General features: G+C 43.7%; 1 protein-coding gene across 2 annotated transcripts in view; it reads right to left on the bottom strand.

Moving 5' to 3' along the window:
• The window catches only part of ULK3 (unc-51 like kinase 3), a 249,596-nt gene that overhangs the window by 175,349 nt on the left and 55,365 nt on the right, over positions 1-18,882 (bottom strand). For both annotated transcript variants that reach the window (XM_086959332.1, XM_086959333.1), the window contains exons 3-7: positions 17,275-17,395; positions 16,603-16,707; positions 11,160-11,303; positions 6,750-6,832; positions 4,301-4,456 (exon numbers count right to left, since the gene is read on the bottom strand). In XM_086959332.1, coding sequence (XP_086815458.1) covers positions 4,301-4,456; positions 6,750-6,832; positions 11,160-11,303; positions 16,603-16,707; positions 17,275-17,395 — 609 coding nt within the window. The remainder of the gene's footprint in view (positions 1-4,300; positions 4,457-6,749; positions 6,833-11,159; positions 11,304-16,602; positions 16,708-17,274; positions 17,396-18,882) is intronic.

Here is an 18,882-nt window from a genome sequence, read left to right as displayed (position 1 = left end):
CCGAAAGATCTCTCCTTTTAGACTCATGTACCTCAGGAACACCGTTATCACTGCTCTTGTATTAACTAAAATAGACTACTGTAACTCCCTTTACCACAGAGCCAGGAAGAGTGTGATAATTAAGCTGCAGACACTCCAGAATGCCGCTACTCGGCTATTAAAAATTCCTACATTCTGTCTAATAAGCCATGCTATCCGGGAACTGCACTGAGTACCTGTTCAGGCTAGGATCCAATTCAAAGCGATGTGTATGGTGCACAAGACCTTACACGGGGCGGGATCTGCCCACCTTGATCAATACATTAAGCGATACACACCACAGAGAAGCCTTAATCGGCATCAGCTTCTTTACTCGTATTTCCAAGAGTAAGGACTGAGAAAGGGGAGGAAGAAGCTTTCGCTATCCTGGCACCTAGGCTGTGGAACTCGTTGCCCAGACATCTCAGGAGTCAAACGAATTTGCTGCAGTTCAGGAAGGATCTAAAAACATGGGCATTTGACCCCGGTCAACACTAGTCTCCTACCCCTTGCTGTAACCTAGGTTTAGCTAGCTTTAAGACACCACAGCATACACACGCTCTAAAAAAAAACTATTTCATTTAATTTCACAGACACTGCAGGAAAAATGGCAGATCGACATAGGGGAACTAGATGACGCAGACTGGCAGGAAGCGCTTATGTCCCCGCGTGAGGTGGCCATATATGCAAAGTTACGCCTTATACAACTTAAAGTGCTCCATAGAACATACTTCACTAGAACGACCCTACATAAGATGGGAAAAACCAACAACCAACTCTGCCTGCGACAATGCGGTACAATAGGCACATTCTATCACACAATATGGACCTGCCCAGCCATTGTAGCATACTGGGAAGCAATCACAAACACGATAACACAGGTTAGTGGGGCCCTTGTACCACCAGAACCCAAGCCATGTCTTTTAAATATATGGGTTGCTACAGATCTTACCCACGCAGCCCAAGAATGGGCAACACTAGGAATGATGATAGCCAAGAGGAACATTACTAAACAGTGGGATGCACAACAAACTCAAGAGGACAGAGGAATGGTGTGGAGATATGGATAGTGCAATGGTTGCTGAAAAGGCTGTATATGTTCGCCGGGGATGTCCTAAGAAATGGGAACGGAAATGGGGAAAATGGAATGTATTTAGAGGGGGCATCTGTGCACTATCACTAATGTAATGTAATGTAATGTATGTATACTTGTAAAGCGCACTGTTATCTCGTTACGTGGCGTCCTGGCGCTGTATACCGCTGGGGAACCCGTCCGGGCTTTCCCTGTGAGAGGGCACCCCCAAGGTGAAGCCAGGCATCCCCGGCGCTGCTAGGGCCGGGGATGCCTGGAACCCTCATTGGAGGATAGCTAACAACCAAAGACAAAAATGCAAAATAACTTATTGCATATTTTATGTTACGGAAATGTATAACTGTGGCCAGAACTGTACACTGAAAATATAAATTTCATGTACACAAGACCTTATGGTATGCATTAAGGTAACAAGTCAAGTACCCAATAAAAAGAGTTTAAAAAAAAAGAATCAAAAGCTCGACGGATCTGAGAGATCTTGCAAGGATGTAGGGCTTGAATTGGTTAGCCACTTGCATTGGCCCTAGATTGTTCAATGATTTGAATGTAATGCAGAGGAATTTTAACTGGATCCTCATTGCCACGGGCAGCCAGTGGAGATGAACTAGGGCTTTGATCACAGAGTCAAATTTGGAGATTCCTAATAGTACTCTCGCTGCAGTGTTTTGAACAGTCTGAACTTCTGGATACTGAGTGTAGAAGCGCTGGTAAACAGAGCATTGCAATAGTCCAGCCTTGATGATAACAGTACAGATACCACGGTTTTTCTTAACTCTGGTGGAATCATGGGTATTTTCCTGAGAGTTTTAAGAGTAAAGTAGCAGACAGAAGTGGTGGAGTTGATCTGCGCTTCAAAAGAGAGCTTGGTATCTATGACGACTCCAAGATTTTTTAGCGTTAGGTACTGGAATAGGTAATGAGCAAAGTTGGACAGGCTACCAGCTCTCCGTCCAGATGGAGGGATTATTACCAAATATGAGGAACCTCAGTTTGAGGAATTAAGTTCCAAACAGTTGTCTGTCATCCAACTCCCTATATGGCTCATATAGTCATGAAATCTGGTGGCTGTAGAACTGAGTGATCTGCTCACTGAGACGATTATTTGAGTATCGTCTGCGTACAAGGGCAAATCCATACATTTCTGTCAATTTGGCCAGAGGAGTGACAAAGATTAAAAAGTGTTGGGCTCAGGAAAGATCTCGGAGGGACACCACAAGGCAATGAGAATGGGGTACAGTGATAGCTGCCCAACTCAACCCATTGAGACTGCTCAGACAGAAAGGAGCCCAGCAGGGAGAGCACTTTGTCCTCGATTCCAATGGAGACCAGACGGTACAGCAGCAGCTCATGACTGACTGTATCAAAAGCCATTGACAAATCCAGGAGGATGAAGGTAGCGCTTCCCCCTCCATCTAGCGTCCGCTTGAGCTCCTCAGTGGCTGAAATAGTGTCAGTTCCGTGCTATAATGGGCACAAGGGGTCCAAGATTACGTTCTGATTAACAAAGGAGGACAGTTTGGCATCGATGGCCTATTCAATCACCTCTGGTACAAGACTCTGCGAAAATTGGAAAGGGAATATTACGCTGGCCTTGCCCTTGTGAGAGACTGAGCTATTCAACACCATGGCAATAAGGCAAGGATTTGATAAATGAGACTTGATCAGGATCTCTACTGTGGGGGACTTGTGTACAGCCGGAGGGGTGATTCCATTTGCTTGATTACAAATAAAGTTTGAATAGGCCCTTCAGAGACCTTCCGGTATTTACAAATCAGACATGCCATTCAGGCAGTGTTGCCCCCGGATGAAACCATTCCAGACTCATCACCACTGGAGGACAGACTGCTGGAGGGACCCCTCTCCATCAAGGCGATCTCACTTCCATACCGAAAACTAATAAATAAATCCCCAGACACTCTCTCACAACTTTGAAAGTGTTGGGAAACAGATTTGGAAGATATGCAGGATGAAGACTGGACAGATACTTTGGCTTCACCAAGGGAGGTCGCGTACTGCTACGTTTCCGACTAGTGCAACTAAAGAATCTCCACAGGGTCTACGTCAAATGTACTATAAGGGTAGAAATTGACAGACAGATGGACGCGACTGTGTCAAGGTGTGTGGCCAAGTAGAAAAATGTTCCCAAATATTATGCGAATGCCCAAATATCCAGAATTAATGGAGGGCCGTCCTAACATGTATTAACAAGGCCAAGGGTGTAACCACAGCATTATCGGCCAAAATGGGCTTCCTTAACATTTGGGATGCCACAGAGTTGCCAGTGACCTATCACAATTAGGCAACACTGAGCATGATGATAGCCAAACGTAATATTGCACAGAAATGGGGGGTGGCAACAATTAAATGCATCAACGACTGGAAGAAAGACTTGGACTGGTGCATGATAGCGGAGAGATCAGTCTATATAAATAGATGCTGTCATAAAAAATTGAAAAAGATCTGGGGCAAATGGAACATACACTGGGGAAAACTTGCACCATCCCAAGATCATGAGCCTCAGAACCTATATCACAGGAGCATGCAACATGAATAGAGTGAGGGTTATAATATACTGCCCTGCTTTCCTTGGGACTACAAACTCTATACGTAATGTATTTTTGCCCTGCTAACGCATATACACCTTTTGAACAATATCGAACTATGTAGAAAGTGGATTCTGAGATTGACCTAGGAGTTTAACTCACCAACTGTAATGCAACATACTTATGTCTTGTGATGAATAAAACATCTGTTAATAAAAAGAAAAAACAACAACAAAACAATGTAAACCATAGAACAGCAGTACAGGTCTGCCCCAGTGTGTGGGTTTATTCCAGGAGTGTGAGCCATACAACAGAAGCATAGTTACGACTTCTCAAAGGAGTGTATTCCAGCAGTGAAAATCTTCCCTCTTTATTTTACGGGTTTTACTCACTAAGAGTGAACCTTCCCCCAGCAGTGTAAACTTCCCTGTCAGTGTTATGAATCCTAGTAAAATGCAAATCCTCCAGTTGTAGTAGCAGTATTCTTTCAGGCTGTCAGACACAATCAGCGCTTTAGTAGTATCATTAATGACAAATGGGATTATGGTGTGCTCTTAGTTACTGTGAAGACCAATTCAATGTGAGCTCCCTCCAGCAGTGCTCTGCAGGGGTCAGTTACATTTCATAAAATGTTTCCATCACTCACCGCTCTCTCCAGGCTGTCTGCCGAAGGCATGTGCTCCAAGTCCACAAAGGGGTGTGTGAAGAACTCTGGAAAGGTAATGCGCTGCAGAGGGTCTCGCACTAACAACCTCTGCACCAGGTCTCTGCAGTCTGGTGACAACTGTGGCCTCCCTGGAATCTATGGAGAAAAGTCCAATGTCAATCGGAGACAAGATGGGGTGAGACCAGGAGTGGGGAAAGGCATTGCAAACTTCACAGCAGCAGAGCCAGATATTTGTAGACCTAATCATGAAAGGATAAAGTTCTCTGAGACAACTCATCACATCGGACCATAAAACAAATCAATAAATAGAGAGCTCCCGGAGTGTGGGCTTGGGCACCCACCAATTTCCTGCCCTTGCACCCATCCTAAGTCTTGCTCTGTATGTACAGAACTAAAACAAATCCCTCCAGGCCAAGGTTTATGCTCAAATGAGCAAAAAATAGAGCTTATCTCACATCAGCGGAACCTTAGACAAGGTGAGGCATAAACTGAATGGCATGAACATGTGGCACGTGTTAGTGTATTGAAGAAGTAATCCGAAGAAGGACAAGCAAAACACATTCGGAATCTCATGCAACGTCCAAGATGATTACCAAAGAAAGAAGTCTCTGGTGTACCCTCGTGGATAGTGGCGTCCATCCACCCCAGAAGATGACGTACCGTTCATCGAGCAACTTTATCGACCTTCATACTATATGGAGTTAATCCCGCCCATGGACCCCCAACGCATTTAAAGAGGGACATGCCGATTTTATAAAAAAACTCTTTTCGGATTGTTACCTCCTGGGGAATATACAGACTGGTTCGTATTAAGTGTGAACCCAGCCACCCTGTGAACTCTATGAGCCTTTCAACAGTGGTGCTCCATCCTAGAAGCCATCTTGAAATACCCGACCAAGGATAAATAATTGAGAGTAATTAGTGAAAAGAGTGGGAGAATAGTCCAAATCTGGGACACTGTCTTCTTAGGTCCCGGGCACAAAACGCCTGTTAAAGAGAGCCACCCTAATCCAAAACTGGAAAGGATGGCCATGGTATTTCCTGAATCCAATTTGACTGGATAAAGATACTCAGTCCCCCCCCGTGGTTCATCGTCGCCCTGACGAAGGTGTGGCCTGGTTGGGTCTGTACACCAAAACGCGCGTCGGCGTGGTTCCTGCGGGCAACAGGATTGTTTAATGCATCATCAATCCCCTTTGTTGTTTGTTGCCCAGCACCCCTTTGTTTAATGAATTGTACTACATCTCTACCAATTCTTGTGATGGCGGATGTGTATTAGTGGGAGTATGCCTGTTTGATATGCGAAAGAATGGTTGTATGATTGTTTATAGAGTATGTGGAAGTATGAGTGTGAGAGTTTTTCGGGTCATGCGGGACTGTATATGTGGCATTGAACCATATACATTTTAAGTGATATGTGAATGATGAACTAATATTTATTTGTATTTTGTAATATCAATATATGAGACTTTGAAATCATAAAAATAAACAATAAATGTATATATTTAAAAAAAATGTATGATTGATTGTTCGGAATTTTGGCTCTAGGGGGCAGTGTTGGCTCTGTTGGTAGTTTAGGATCCCTGTGTAAGACCTTACTTTAAATTCCAAGGCAGGGTTTTCTTGTTCTAATCTCTTTGGTACCAAAGAGAGAAGTAGCTGGGCACAAATTGGCATAACCTTTTCAACCCTCTTTCGTTTACAATGTTTGGAAGCTATCATACGAATATGTTCTATTGCTACTGCCATGAAACAGCCTGGAATTTAGGGAGCACTTCCAGTTAGGATATGCTTTATCTGGGATTATTGTAGGGAAAATCTTGGCCATCAGCAGTTTCAAAATCTACAAACAACTTCAGGAGGAGTGCCCTGTCGCAGGCATTACATATAAGGACCAATTTCAATGAAATGTTTGTCACAATGGCAAGGGGTTCTATGCTTTCCTGGCCAGTAACATCAATATAAATTATACCTAAGGGTCTGAGGGGGCAGAGACTAGGCCACAAAAAGTAATGGATTGGGTTTCTACATCCACTTTCAGCTCTGCACATTACTCCCAATCGCTTCCACGCAGAGACACAAGCATGTTTTCTCAGTGCCGCTCTCCTGATATTCCACCACTAGCCTTTCTTCCTTGCTCTCTAGTTACGTTGGTCCTTATGGTCTTGGTATTACTCCAAGCCTCTTTAATCGTTCTATTCCAAATCTCTCATTCCACTTACCATCTAGTTTTTCTTGCACCCTCACCATTAGGGATTCTTCACAAGACTCTAATTATTCTATGATGCTGGCATTCACAAGCATCTCACCCCACTCTACGCTCCAAGAATGTCTCCCAAGCCCTTTTTGTTTCACTACTAGGGATTACTCCCAAGCTTCTCTCCTCTGAGGCCCTGCCAAGCGCTGTAGGTCTTTCTGCCAGCTGTACCTCAATCGGACGGTTGCTCCGAATCTTTTCTTCCAGCTCACTGAAGGATTTCGAGGCAAAGGGCGGTCTTCCAAACAGGGCCTCTGAGAGAGAAAAGAAAAATGTAGACCATATTTTAGGATTCAAAAGTGTATTTGTGATTTTCAATCAATGGTTCAAATCCTACTCCCATGCTCAGTTGTCTGGGCCCCTTCTTTTATGGTAAATTTCCATGTTCAAAACAAGAGCTGGGTGGTATTGTTAGACACGTGAAACTATTATCTAGGCTCAACTTCCCATGTAAGTAGTGAGAATGCTCTATCCAGTCGGACATCTGTCTTGCATTAGAATTCACATTATAAAAACCCTAGTGCGCCTAAGGCAAGCCAGTCTGCATCCATCCGCATTGCGGCCACGCCAGCCACGCTGCCGATAAATCCTGCCACAATGCTGCCTTTCAAGCATACTCAAGGGCTGAGCTGCTGAAATTCCATACTGCTTCTTGCAACCATGTTTGTGAGCTGGCGCCCGTTAATAAGGAATGGGGGAACAAATGTCCCTTCTGTGGGTTCTCCCTAGATGCTTATGCGGAGTCCAGTTCGTCCTCTGGCAGGGATTGTGGTATTATTCTTGTAGCAGATCAGATGCCAAGGCTTTTTCCACTTCGGGCCTATTTTTCTCTGCCTGTCTCATTAACTGTCGATCCCTACTCAGGCGTGCTTTACTTATCGTTTACTTACTTGCTGAGATCCACTGGGATTTGATGTTCTAACAGAAACTTGGCTTCAGGATTGTAGGGCCACTGACTGCATTGGCTGTTCCTCCTGACTTTCAATTAAACATATTGACTGAGTGCAGAAAAAGGGGTTGGGGAGGCAATAATATATCGCTCCTCGTACTCTTGCTCCATTTCAAAATTGGTGAACATCCATAATATTGAAGGTCTGGCTTTTACTATTATTTTAGGACCCTCTTGTGCCCTATCTGGGGCGCTTATCTACCGTCCCCCTGACTCTTCGGCAGACTCTTTAAAATTACTTTCTGATGTGCTAGGTCAATTGTCTCCTCTGTAATCAATTTCCTGGTAATAGGTGATTTCAATCTACATGTGAACGACCTAAATAACAAACTTGTGCAGTAGTTCCCGACCTCACTGTAAGGGTTTTATATGGACCTAGTAATGGAACTCACTCATAAAGCAGGTCATACTCTCGATTTTATTTTATCAAACTCCTCAACAGTTCTGGTTAAACCTGCTCTCTCGGTCTGACCACTTTTTGATTCCTTTTAGCATTCTTTCACCAGCTCCTAGAATTGCGCATGTGCTGGTTAGGAAATCCTCCAGACCCTAGACTAACATTTCTGAATCTCAACTTTGAGACGTTACAGTTTACCCCCTTTAGTTGCAGTGGAGATCTGGAAGATGACGTGGTCAGCTTTAACAATTGGCTGGTCAGTGTGTTGGATGCTACTACTCCAAAAATCCACACTTATAAAAGATCAAAACCGTAATAGTTTTCAGATGCAGGTATGGTGGAGAAATCCCTATGCAAAAGATTAGAGTGGAGAAGGAGAGTGGCCTATGATAAAGAGTCTAAAGCGACCTATCAAGCCGCATTGAAAAGCTATCATACCACTACCCAGGAAGCTAAGAAATCCTACATTGCTAACTCCATTACTGAGGCAGCCAATAAACCATGACAGCCATTTAAAATTGTGAATTCTTTCCTCGCTCCCAGCACCAATTTATTTTTCTTTCTCCAACGACTAGGTCATGAGCTTTCTGATTTAAAAAAAAAAAAAAAGAAAATTCAAACCATTTACGAGCAATTTACTGTGCAGGTCCCTCCTGGTCATGGTGCTTCCCTTTTTACTCAATCAGGTCCTCTACTTACTAGGTTTGCCCCAATTTCTTTAGAGGACTCAGCAACGGAACGTGTAAAATGTAAATCTGGTTCCCTCTGGACCCTTTCCCTCCTGCAATTTCAAATTATGCCACTAACGTGGTTAACCCAGTTCTTAGTACGCGGATTAATGACTCTCTGGAATTGGTACTGGTTCCTAAAGGTTGGAAGCAAGATTTATTGCTTTCCCTGTTAAAAAAAAAACGTCTGCGTACTCAAAGGTCTTAGGCAACTCTAGACCGATTTCTCTTCTTGCCACAGTTACTAAACGTTTGGCCAAAATTGTCATGAGGCAGCTATCAAATTTCCTAGAGTATTTTGCATGACTCCCAATTAGGCGTTCATGAGGGTTACAGTACTGAGTCTGACCTACTCGAGGTTTCAGAATTCATAAAGGAAAATCTTGACCTGCGCTCTCCTGTTATAGTTATGCTACTGGATTTGTCCTCGCCGATCGATACAGTTCCCAAGGCTATTTTGTCGGATAGACTCAAGAAGAGTGTAAACAGAGATCAGATTCTGTTATGGCTGAAATCCTTCATTAAAGGTCGCTTTCAAGCAGTCTTTCTTCCAACTTTTACTTGCTCGTCCTGGCCACTTGAGTGCGGCGTACCTCAGGGTTTGGCGCTCAGCCTCAAACTTTTTAATGTCTACCTTGAGCCATTGGCTAAATTAGTGGGGACCTCCGATGCGAAAGACACCCAACTCCTTTTGGCTTTTCATAAAAACACGCCTTCAACACAGAGTTCTTTTCAGCTCTGTCTGAAGGTAGTAAATGAATGAAAGTGGTCTTAATCTCAAAGATTCCTCTGTGTACTTCAGTGCCCCTTCTCTATCATCAGCTCCACTGGCTCCCAGGATCAAATTTAAAGTACTCATCTTTACCTTTAGGGCCTTTATTCATAAAGGTCCTCGCTATCTTAGGAGAAGATTTAAGCCCTATTGCCAAGCCAGATCCCAGAGATCTAATAACCTCAAATTGTTTCAAGGACCCGCATTAAGAAGACTAGAAGAGGTAGTAGATCTTTCATTTACCTGGCTTGCAAATTAAGAAATGCTCCTTCTCTCAGCTAGCGGTGCAGTCCCTCTGAATATGTTTTCAGAAGTAATCTCAAAACTGTGCTTTTTGACTCCTCTCTAGTGGGCATCTAAGGACATGTTATTAGGTTTTTATTTTTCTGGAGCCTTCCGCTAGCATTGGGACACCTCTTCGGAGGCAGCTGTGTGCTCTACAAGTGCCTTGTATTGTAGTGTAAATGCTAACATACAAGTAACAAAAACGATGCAGGACCTGGAGACATTCATTCCTGTGTGCCATAAAACTGCAAGTTGGAACATATCATTTCAAGTTTATAGACAAATAACAAAAGGCGTCGGAAAGTAAAATCCAACATAGGGCTGGCACAGAATTACAACAGGCATAACAATTAAAATGAGTGACTTACAGAATATAGGCTTGTTCTAGAACAAGTCGTGAGCCACTCACACCACCAATGAGATGGACGTGAACAAACTTTGGAAATTCAGTTTCAATAAGGAGTATCTCCAAGAAGATTTAGGCCATCTCCAACTGTACTGCAGCACTGTAAAGATTTGTGGATTTGGCAAAAAACAGCAGGTGTAAATAGGATAATATCCTAAACTCTCTGAGACACATGGGTGTGGCAAGTGAAGTGGGAAGACACCGTAAGGCAGAGGGATTTGGGAACTGACAAAGAGAGGATTCCAGACGGTGGATCCGTGTACACCAGCGAGGGAGAAGGATTACCGCCTTGCTCCTGCCTCGATTAGGAGCAGCCGCTAAAGAAAGCAACAGAGCAGCGTTACTGAAACCGCTCGCTCGCAGCTGCTGTTAACAAACCTGTTGGGAAATACGATATTGATCAGATATTCTCAAGTTGTCGGTCGAACCTATGGATTGAGAACCAAACCCGGTCCTGAGGAGAACCCCACCTATTCTTAGGGGTTTGAAACGCGTCGACCAGCTTTTCTGTCCCGCATCTGGCTACCATTATCATGTCGGAATAGAGTTTTCATAAATTTGGTTTCATGAGGGATCTCATGACAATCACAACGACATTGTAAAATATGAAAAGAATCATTTTCTACTGATTTTTTGTCAGTTGCCTGGACACAGTGTTTTTTGTATTATTATTTGCTTTGTATTGTCTGTGTATGAATGTATGGCCAAGTGTGTATGATATGTTGCATTTATATGTCTGTATATATTGTACATAAAACGTATTTCATTGTCTATTTTGTATTTTCCACGCACAACAAATAATGTGTTGAAATAAGAAAACAAGACCGCTTGCAAAAAATAAAATTGCTCGGTTTAACAAGTTAACCGGTTGTTGCTTGATTCAATCAAAACAACCCTCATTGAAACCAGTTCATTTAATTATTGTAACCCCAGTTTTGGCTCTTGTGTTGGTCATTAGTAAAGAGAGGATTCCTGCATCACAGCAATAGAGATAGTTGGAGGTTGTTCGAAGAAAACACAGGGGGCTTTGAAGCACACACTCACCATAAAGAATGACTCCCACTGACCAAAGATCCACACGGGAGTCATACTGCCTATTGCACACCATCTCTGGGGCCATGTATAGAGGAGATCCCTTCAAGACCTGTTGCTCATCCCACGGGGACATGTGTTGGGCAAATCCAAAATCTGAGGAAACAAAGGTGAAAACCCATAACCCGAGGAAAGGGAGTAGAGGTTAAACATGTGGTGAGAGGGCAATGATGGACCACGACCTAAGACTACACCGTCACAAGGTCCGCAAAATTCACATCACTATCAGCCTGCGATTTGTTCATTTTTTGCTTTTCTTTTTAATGCTCCAAGATATAAAAATGTGGTATGCAAATAAATACATTAATAAAAAGCTGAGAAAAAAGAAGAGAGATGAGGAAACTAACCATGCAAAGAGGGAGAGAGCTGAGCTGAAAGAGCCCACAATCTGAGAAAAGATAAGATGTGAGCAAGTCCAATATATGAGGAGAAATTGAGGCGAGTGAAACCCAAATCAAGGAAGAAGTGATGGTGGAACCCATGATCATATGTTCAGATGCACCTTACTTTCCTCACCAAGGTTATCAGGACTCATGCTCAACTTCAAGGCTTTGCCATCTTAAAGTATTCTCTGATTTATGCAAAGTGGTAACAATTCATAAAAACCCAAACACAAAATATAAATCTAAAGGAAGGAGAGTGATTAGATGAGAAACCCACCATCTGAGGTAAGAGGCGAGAGGTGAAGGTACCTGTAGTAAACGTATACTCCTTGCAACATGACTGTCTTTGGTCATTAGACCTTTCTCTATGTTCTCACCTCTTAAGCCTCCGAGAATACCTGTGTGCATTGTACTTTGTTCTTGAATGTTCCACACTTGTCAGTTGATGGTCGTGTCAGCTGGTGAGGTTTACTGCTGTGCTGTGTCTTAATAAACCTATCCTGTAACTGAAGTATCCTGTGATCAATCCACATCATTTTGGCGACGATTTAGCTGACCAGACCAGTGAAGAAGACCAAGAAGAACAGCATAGCCCCGAGCCACACCTCGCACCAAGAACCCAAGACTGCGTGCCATCCAACTGCATTAAGAAATAATAATAAAAGCAACTGGTAACCGGAGTAATCGAGAAACTTTAAAAAAACGAAACTAAAATTAACAAGAAACATGCGGTTTACTGCGAGTCAAGACGAACTGCCATACACTAAACCGGTCACAGTACAAACTGCTGTCAACCCTGAGCCAAGACGATCATGACGGTGAAAGAAAGTTTACAGGTCAGAATAGACAATTCACAAGGGTGAAATGTCCATTTTTAATTTAAACTGAGTTTATTTAGAAACAAATTGGAGAATTGTTATGCGCAGCAAAGGCAAGCTCTGAGAGTGATAGTTAGGAGATCGGGTGACAAGCTGGAATGTATGTCTGGAATCTATCAGGCAGCGTGATTGAGGGAATTTGGCAATTGGTGACACTGGTAATGACAGAAGTTAAGAGTAGTACTTGTTTGCCCTGAACTGATTCACTAGCCTCTCTTACCGTTTGACAGCCGAGTGATTCTTCTGCGGCGCGGTCATGTTTACACTGATGACGTTGTGGAATCTCCATGTGTCCTAGCGGAGAACCAGCACGTTCACAGTGCTATATCAACAGCATCCAGCGTCTTTATGTTATCATAACTTTTAACCTCTGACCCGAGAAGGACTTGGAGTGCATTATTGCGAAACATCGCGCAACGTCCCTAGATTACCGGAACACAACGCTACGGAGCCCAATTAAAGGAAGACAGGAAGATAAACCCAGCGGCTGCCACAAGCAGTTAAACAAGAGAAATCTAAACTGTGAGTAATTGCTGGGTGACTGTTGTGTCTTTGCTTTATACCTGTATGCAGTACTCCAAAGGAATTCAATGCGTTTGGGTCGTACGGAAAGAGAGAGAGCCTAGGGGATCACCAAAACCTGATTTTTGAGTATACGCTACATTTCACCCGTAATTGTGTTGAAAGACTGTTGCAGCGTGAAATCTCTTACAATACGGCAATCTTGTGGAGCTTTAAATTATTACAAGTAAAAAGTCAAAAAAACGTCTAAGAGCTCGTTCAAGAGGAAAATATACTGTCACTTATTTAAAATTATTTGCGGGGTGGTTGTGCAGAGGTAAAACAGTCAGTACGCTCATAACTTACATTTTCACGAGTATATGCCTGAAGAGGCTGAAGTGCACATGGCAATGAATCACCAAACGAAGTACACCAATAGTTATCAATAGAATTACTCAATAGAATTACTCCAAGGGACAGTGACTGTAAGCTTAGAACTAGTTAAGTACAATACTGTGCAAAGAATACAGAACAAGATCAAAGAGTTCAGAACCAAGACAGCTGGGCAAGAGAGGAAAACCAAAGCGGAGAGCTTATCCAATTAGTTGACAGTGGGCCCTGAAGCGGGCCTTTGGACTCAACCAGGGAAAAACGTCCTACAACTAGAAGCTAGTCAACAAATCCCAGAACCAGGACCGGGAGTGGACAAAGGAAGTCCCAAGACCGGCACAAAGCAAGTCCCAGAACTGGGACTGGGAGAACCCGAAGGGGTCTAAGGACGTACCAGAACTAGCACCAGGAGAGGACAAAGGAAGTCCCAGGACCGTTAGGACTAAGTTCCCAGGACCATGACAAAGTATCGTGATAAAGGGGTTCACAAAAGAACCAGGGCCAAGTTCCCAGAAACATGACAAAGTAGCGTGATTAAGGGGTTCCCAAAAGAACCAGGGCTAAGTTTCAGAACCACAACAGAGTTTTGTGACACAGAGGTTCCGAGAAGAACCAGGATGAAGGCCCCAGAAGGGGACAAAGGCCCCAGAATCAGTTCCGGGAGAGGACTGAGGAAATCCCAGGACCGGGAGGGGACAAAGGTGAAGAATCAGTACCAGGAGAGGACGGAGGAGGTCCCAGGGGACAAAGGTCTCAGACTCAGTACCGGGAGTGGACGAAGGCGGTCCCAGGACCGGAAGGGACCAAAGACTCAAGAACCACAAGGGGGCACAACAGAGATTCATGACAGAGCGGTTCCTAGTAGAGCCAGGACAAAAGTTCCAGTGCCACGACACATAATTGTGACACAGCGGTTCCCAGAACCGGGACCAATGTTCCGCGACCAGAACTGGGCTTAATAGCCCACAGTACTGAGACAGATAGTCTACAGAAAAGCAAAAGAAGAAAAAATAGAAGAAACTTAGAGGCTCGAACAACAGCAAGAGGCCCATAACGCGAGAAAGAGAAGAAGAGCCAAGACACCTGGTTCAGAACTTCAGCTTGGACTGTGAGAGAACTGGCTTCAACTTTTTCTTCGGGAACATCTTTCCAGAACTTTTTGAGCATGGAGGCACTTGTTGAACTGTTCATCTTCAACTGTGAGTGGGAAGCCACATCGGACAAGGACTGTCTCTCTTCCTGTTTTTGCTGTCAACGACGGATTGCAGTGAGTAGGCTGTCTCTACCTGTTTTGTCAATCGAAGGGGAGTAGGTGGTCATGATAATCCTGTTTCTTTCTTCACCCTTGACCCGAAACGAAATGCTTCTTTGCCTCACCATCTGAAAGTCCATGAGGTCGCTGACCTCCTATTTGTCTTGATGTTAATTGTTGCTGTCTTCCATGCTTTATGCTTTCTTTTTATGTTTTGTGTGTTTATTTTCTTTTCCATGTAAAGGAGGGAGATGTGTAGTAAACGTATACTCCTCGCAACATGGCCATCTTTGGTCATTAGACCTTTCTCTACGTTCTCACCTCTTAAGCCTCCCAGGATACCTGTGTACATTCTACTATGTACTTGAATGTTCCACACTTGTCAGTTGATGGTCTGGTCAGCTGGCCAGGTTTACTGCTATGCTGTGTCTTAATAAACCTATCCTGTAACTTAACTAGAAGTATCCTGTGATCGATCCACATCAGTACCCTTTAACTGGGAAGTTAGCGGGATAAGGAGAGAGAATCCATATTCTGAGGAAGGAGAACATAGATGAGTGAGCAAACAGTCAGAAGAGAGAACTGAGGTGAGGGAACCTCTTAATTTGAGGAGGTGTTAGAAGCTAGGGTACCAATATCATAGAAAAGAGCGATGTGGGGGAACCAGGCAAATGTGGAAAGTATGGAGGTCGGTCAAGGAACCCAAAATCTAAGGATAAAAGAGATGTGCTGCAATTCACCAATTGGGGAGGGAGAGGGGTGAGAAGAGAGAAACCCATAGTTTGAGTAAAAAGAGGATTGATAATGCTTCCTCACCATCTTGGGGAAAAAGGGGGTGAAATAATTAACAAGTAGCAAATACAAAGAAAACAACCATCTAAGAAAGGAAAAAAGGTGAGGTCCCTCACCAGCTCGGAAGGGAGGATTGAGAAGCACACGCATTGACAAGAGAGAAGAGGTGAATGACCATCTGTGGAGAGAAGTGTGGTGAGAGAACCCACAAAGCATACACCATCTCTGGAGAAAGTGATTAAAAACTATTTTAAGAGGAAACATGAGGAAATCAACATCAGAAGACAGACGAGAGAAAGGAGTGGACGCATCTATTGAGGAAAGTGTGGAAAGGAAAACCCACAATCTGAAATGAAAAGAAAGACAGGTGAGAGGTAAAGGCACTCACAATCTGAGTGGGAAAAAAGCAATGGGGAGGATGGGTCAATACTAACCAAAGGAGAAAGAACAGAGGAGCCACAATCAGCAGTCATGAGTTGAGGACAGGTGGCGTTCAAAACCGAACCTAGCAAGAGAACAGAAAGGAGGAACTCAGAAGCTAAAGATAATCTAGGGACAAAGAAGCTGGGGAAACCAGAAAACCAGAATGCAACAAGGGACCCTCAATCTAAAGAGGGAGAGGAGACCAGACCAATTCTGCAATTTGAAGAGACAAAGAAGAAAGTGAGAGAACCACCAATTAGAAGAGGGAAGTGTGACAAGGGTGAATGCTTGCAAGAGTGTTTACCAAAAACACAAAAGACCTTTGCAACAGTTTGGGCTCAAGTCAGAACCATTTGAAACACCCTTACTCATAACATTCACAACATACCATTCCTGTTGCTTTTCAAGAAAGCTTTAAAGCAACATAATTCAAATAAATGCTGAACCTTATCCTCACCATAGTATTCCAGTACCTAGAAACCGTCCGACTTTATTATGTGAATAGTCACATTCTCTATAGGTTGGGCCGCTGCGTGAAGATGGGGGGCGGGGGGTGCTTCAAAGACAGAAAAGACCTCTATGGAGTGGCCAGGAGACAACCTGAACCTACTTGTGAGCCCAAGAGAGGTAGCTCATGTTCTACTCCAGTCAGAACAGACCTGAGCCTATGCAAAGAATGTGTGCATCATTCAGATGAAGCATGGAACACTAGATAATGAAGGGATGATTTGGTGCATCTCACAGTTCCCTTTGACATGAAGTTCCCCAATACTAACCGGCTAGTTTAAGGTGCGGCATGTCCAGTGAGCTGAGTAAGATGTTCTGTGGCTTGAGGTCCAAGTGAGAGATGTTTCGTTCATGGAGAAACTGAAGAGCACAAGCTAGACAAAGAAGAGATGTTTATTACTCAGGCATCCTCTACGTAAAACTCTACCAAAAAGGTGCTGTTGCTTAAAGCCCACCCAATGTTGTATTTAGTCCTAGAAGGAAAAGGCTGCATTTTGCATGTTTTGAAGCCTTTTACTGCCAGAGACAGGCTTGCAGCCCTAATAAATTTTTTAAGTCACCAATTAAAACTTAAACATGTCTCCACCCATGTGCTAAGCCCCATATCATCCAATCCTTCTAGAGACAATTTCAGCACATATTTGACATTCAACTAAGTATGCACAGTCAAAGAGGTGACGCCCAATGTATCCAAGTGCAAGCCTCATTGGTCATTTCATCTAAAGCGTAACACTTGGTATGCCTATGCTAAATTCACCAGTAATCCAGTAATAGAAGTGGAAACTTTGTACTCCTGTACCAATCCTACAAAACTTTAGTTATAGGTATGAGAGGCTCTCTATCACTGTGTTAATCTGCTAGGCACATACAGTTGTAGAGATGAAAGGCTGTAGGGGATTGGTGCATGCACATATGGTGTACAGGAGAAGAGGCTCCCTTACCAAGCTGTTGTAGGAAGATTCGAGTCACATTCTCGGGCAACATTCGCTTACTGCGGATAAACCTAGAAAGATCTCCTCCAGCACAGAACTCCATAATGAGGTATATGTGCTCTCGATCCCACTGCAAAAGAGAAAAAGAAAGCATGAGCCAAAGACACAGAAATCTTTTGTACACGTGTATGGACACATGCACGTGACAAGAATCTTAATAATAGCTTTTATCCCTAATACTGGACTAATAAACAGACCCACCAATGACTTAGTACCACTAAACTGGTAAATTAAAAACACCTCCTATTTACAACAGTTTGGCTACCAGCAGGAGCTATATAAAAAGCAGTATTAATGTAGTTTCACAGAACGTTTCTCTAGACTGAGTGCCAATACTAGCAGGCGAGACCATAGCACTTTGCACAGCAAAGCAAACAGATTGCCCAACATAAGGGGATGCGTGTGCCTAATATATATATATATATATATTGTGACCAAGAGCCCGTGAGCTCGAAACGCGTCGTTTGTTTATGCCCTAATAAACAACTTTTTCGGTACCTGGTGGTGTGGCTGGTCATCCTTTTCCTGATCAAAAGGAGTCCGTGGATAGATATATATATATACATATACATATACATACACACATATACATATTAATATTAAACATTATTTACATTTTTTAGTTGCAGTCAAACAAGCAATAAGGTGCAAATATTAAAGTATGTATATTGGATTACAATGCGCGTAAAGCACACTAATCTATGTTACAACACAATGTCTGTAAGTGATACTTATATCCTGTAAGTGGTGGGGCCCGTGGCCCATCAAGAGGCCTAGTGCTTGGTTGCAATTCTGCTTCATGTCTCTGCGTTCCCTCCACTCGACGTTGTCAGCCTATTGATCCTCTGCAGTGTTCTGGTCCTGATCATTTTGCCCAGCCAGTCCGCCCCCAAAGGCCGACTGCCGAATGAGGTATTCTTGGAATGGCCCCCAGAAATTCTTGGGTCTGCATCGGGACAGGACTAGAGCATTAGAATTGTCAGAATGTGGGGTACCATAAGCTAAGTCTGTGCACCACTCAGTTACTTTGGGTATTGGCCCTCGCATTCAGCGCATGGCTATTCTATGCATTGCAAATAATAAACTAATGGCCGCCAATTTATGGGATGACTTTGAAATATCCTTATCATAGCCCAGCAGTGCTACCAGGATCCGGGATCTGAATCTTCAGCATCGCTGTTATTGTGTGAAACGCTTCCCTCCAGAATGCGCAGATGCCCGGACAGTCCCAAGCTAGGGGAGTAAATCCGGACCCCATCGGCACCACAGGGCGGGCACCTATCATCCTCCTGAAGGCCATATTTGTACAGAAGTTCTGGGGTGTAATAAACTCTATGAAGGTATTTGTAGTGCACCAGCCTGTGCTTCCCATTCTGTGAGATCGACTTTGTGTTGCAACAGCAATGTGTCCACTGTGATAGTGACCCCCAGCTCTTTCCGCCACTCCTCCTGTGTCCTACCCAGGGCTTGCATGCCGTGTCTTTTGGTAAGTGTGTATAGTGCTGTAATGCCACAGCTTGGGATGGTGTCCCGAAGGAGATAAGTAAGGGGGCGCAT

This window comes from Lissotriton vulgaris, chromosome 2_2 (assembly GCF_964263255.1).
Source record: "Lissotriton vulgaris chromosome 2_2, aLisVul1.2, whole genome shotgun sequence".
NCBI lineage: Eukaryota > Metazoa > Chordata > Amphibia > Caudata > Salamandridae > Lissotriton > Lissotriton vulgaris.
Note: the sequence above shows the minus strand (reverse complement) of the source record. Positions and strands in the feature narration are given on the sequence as shown.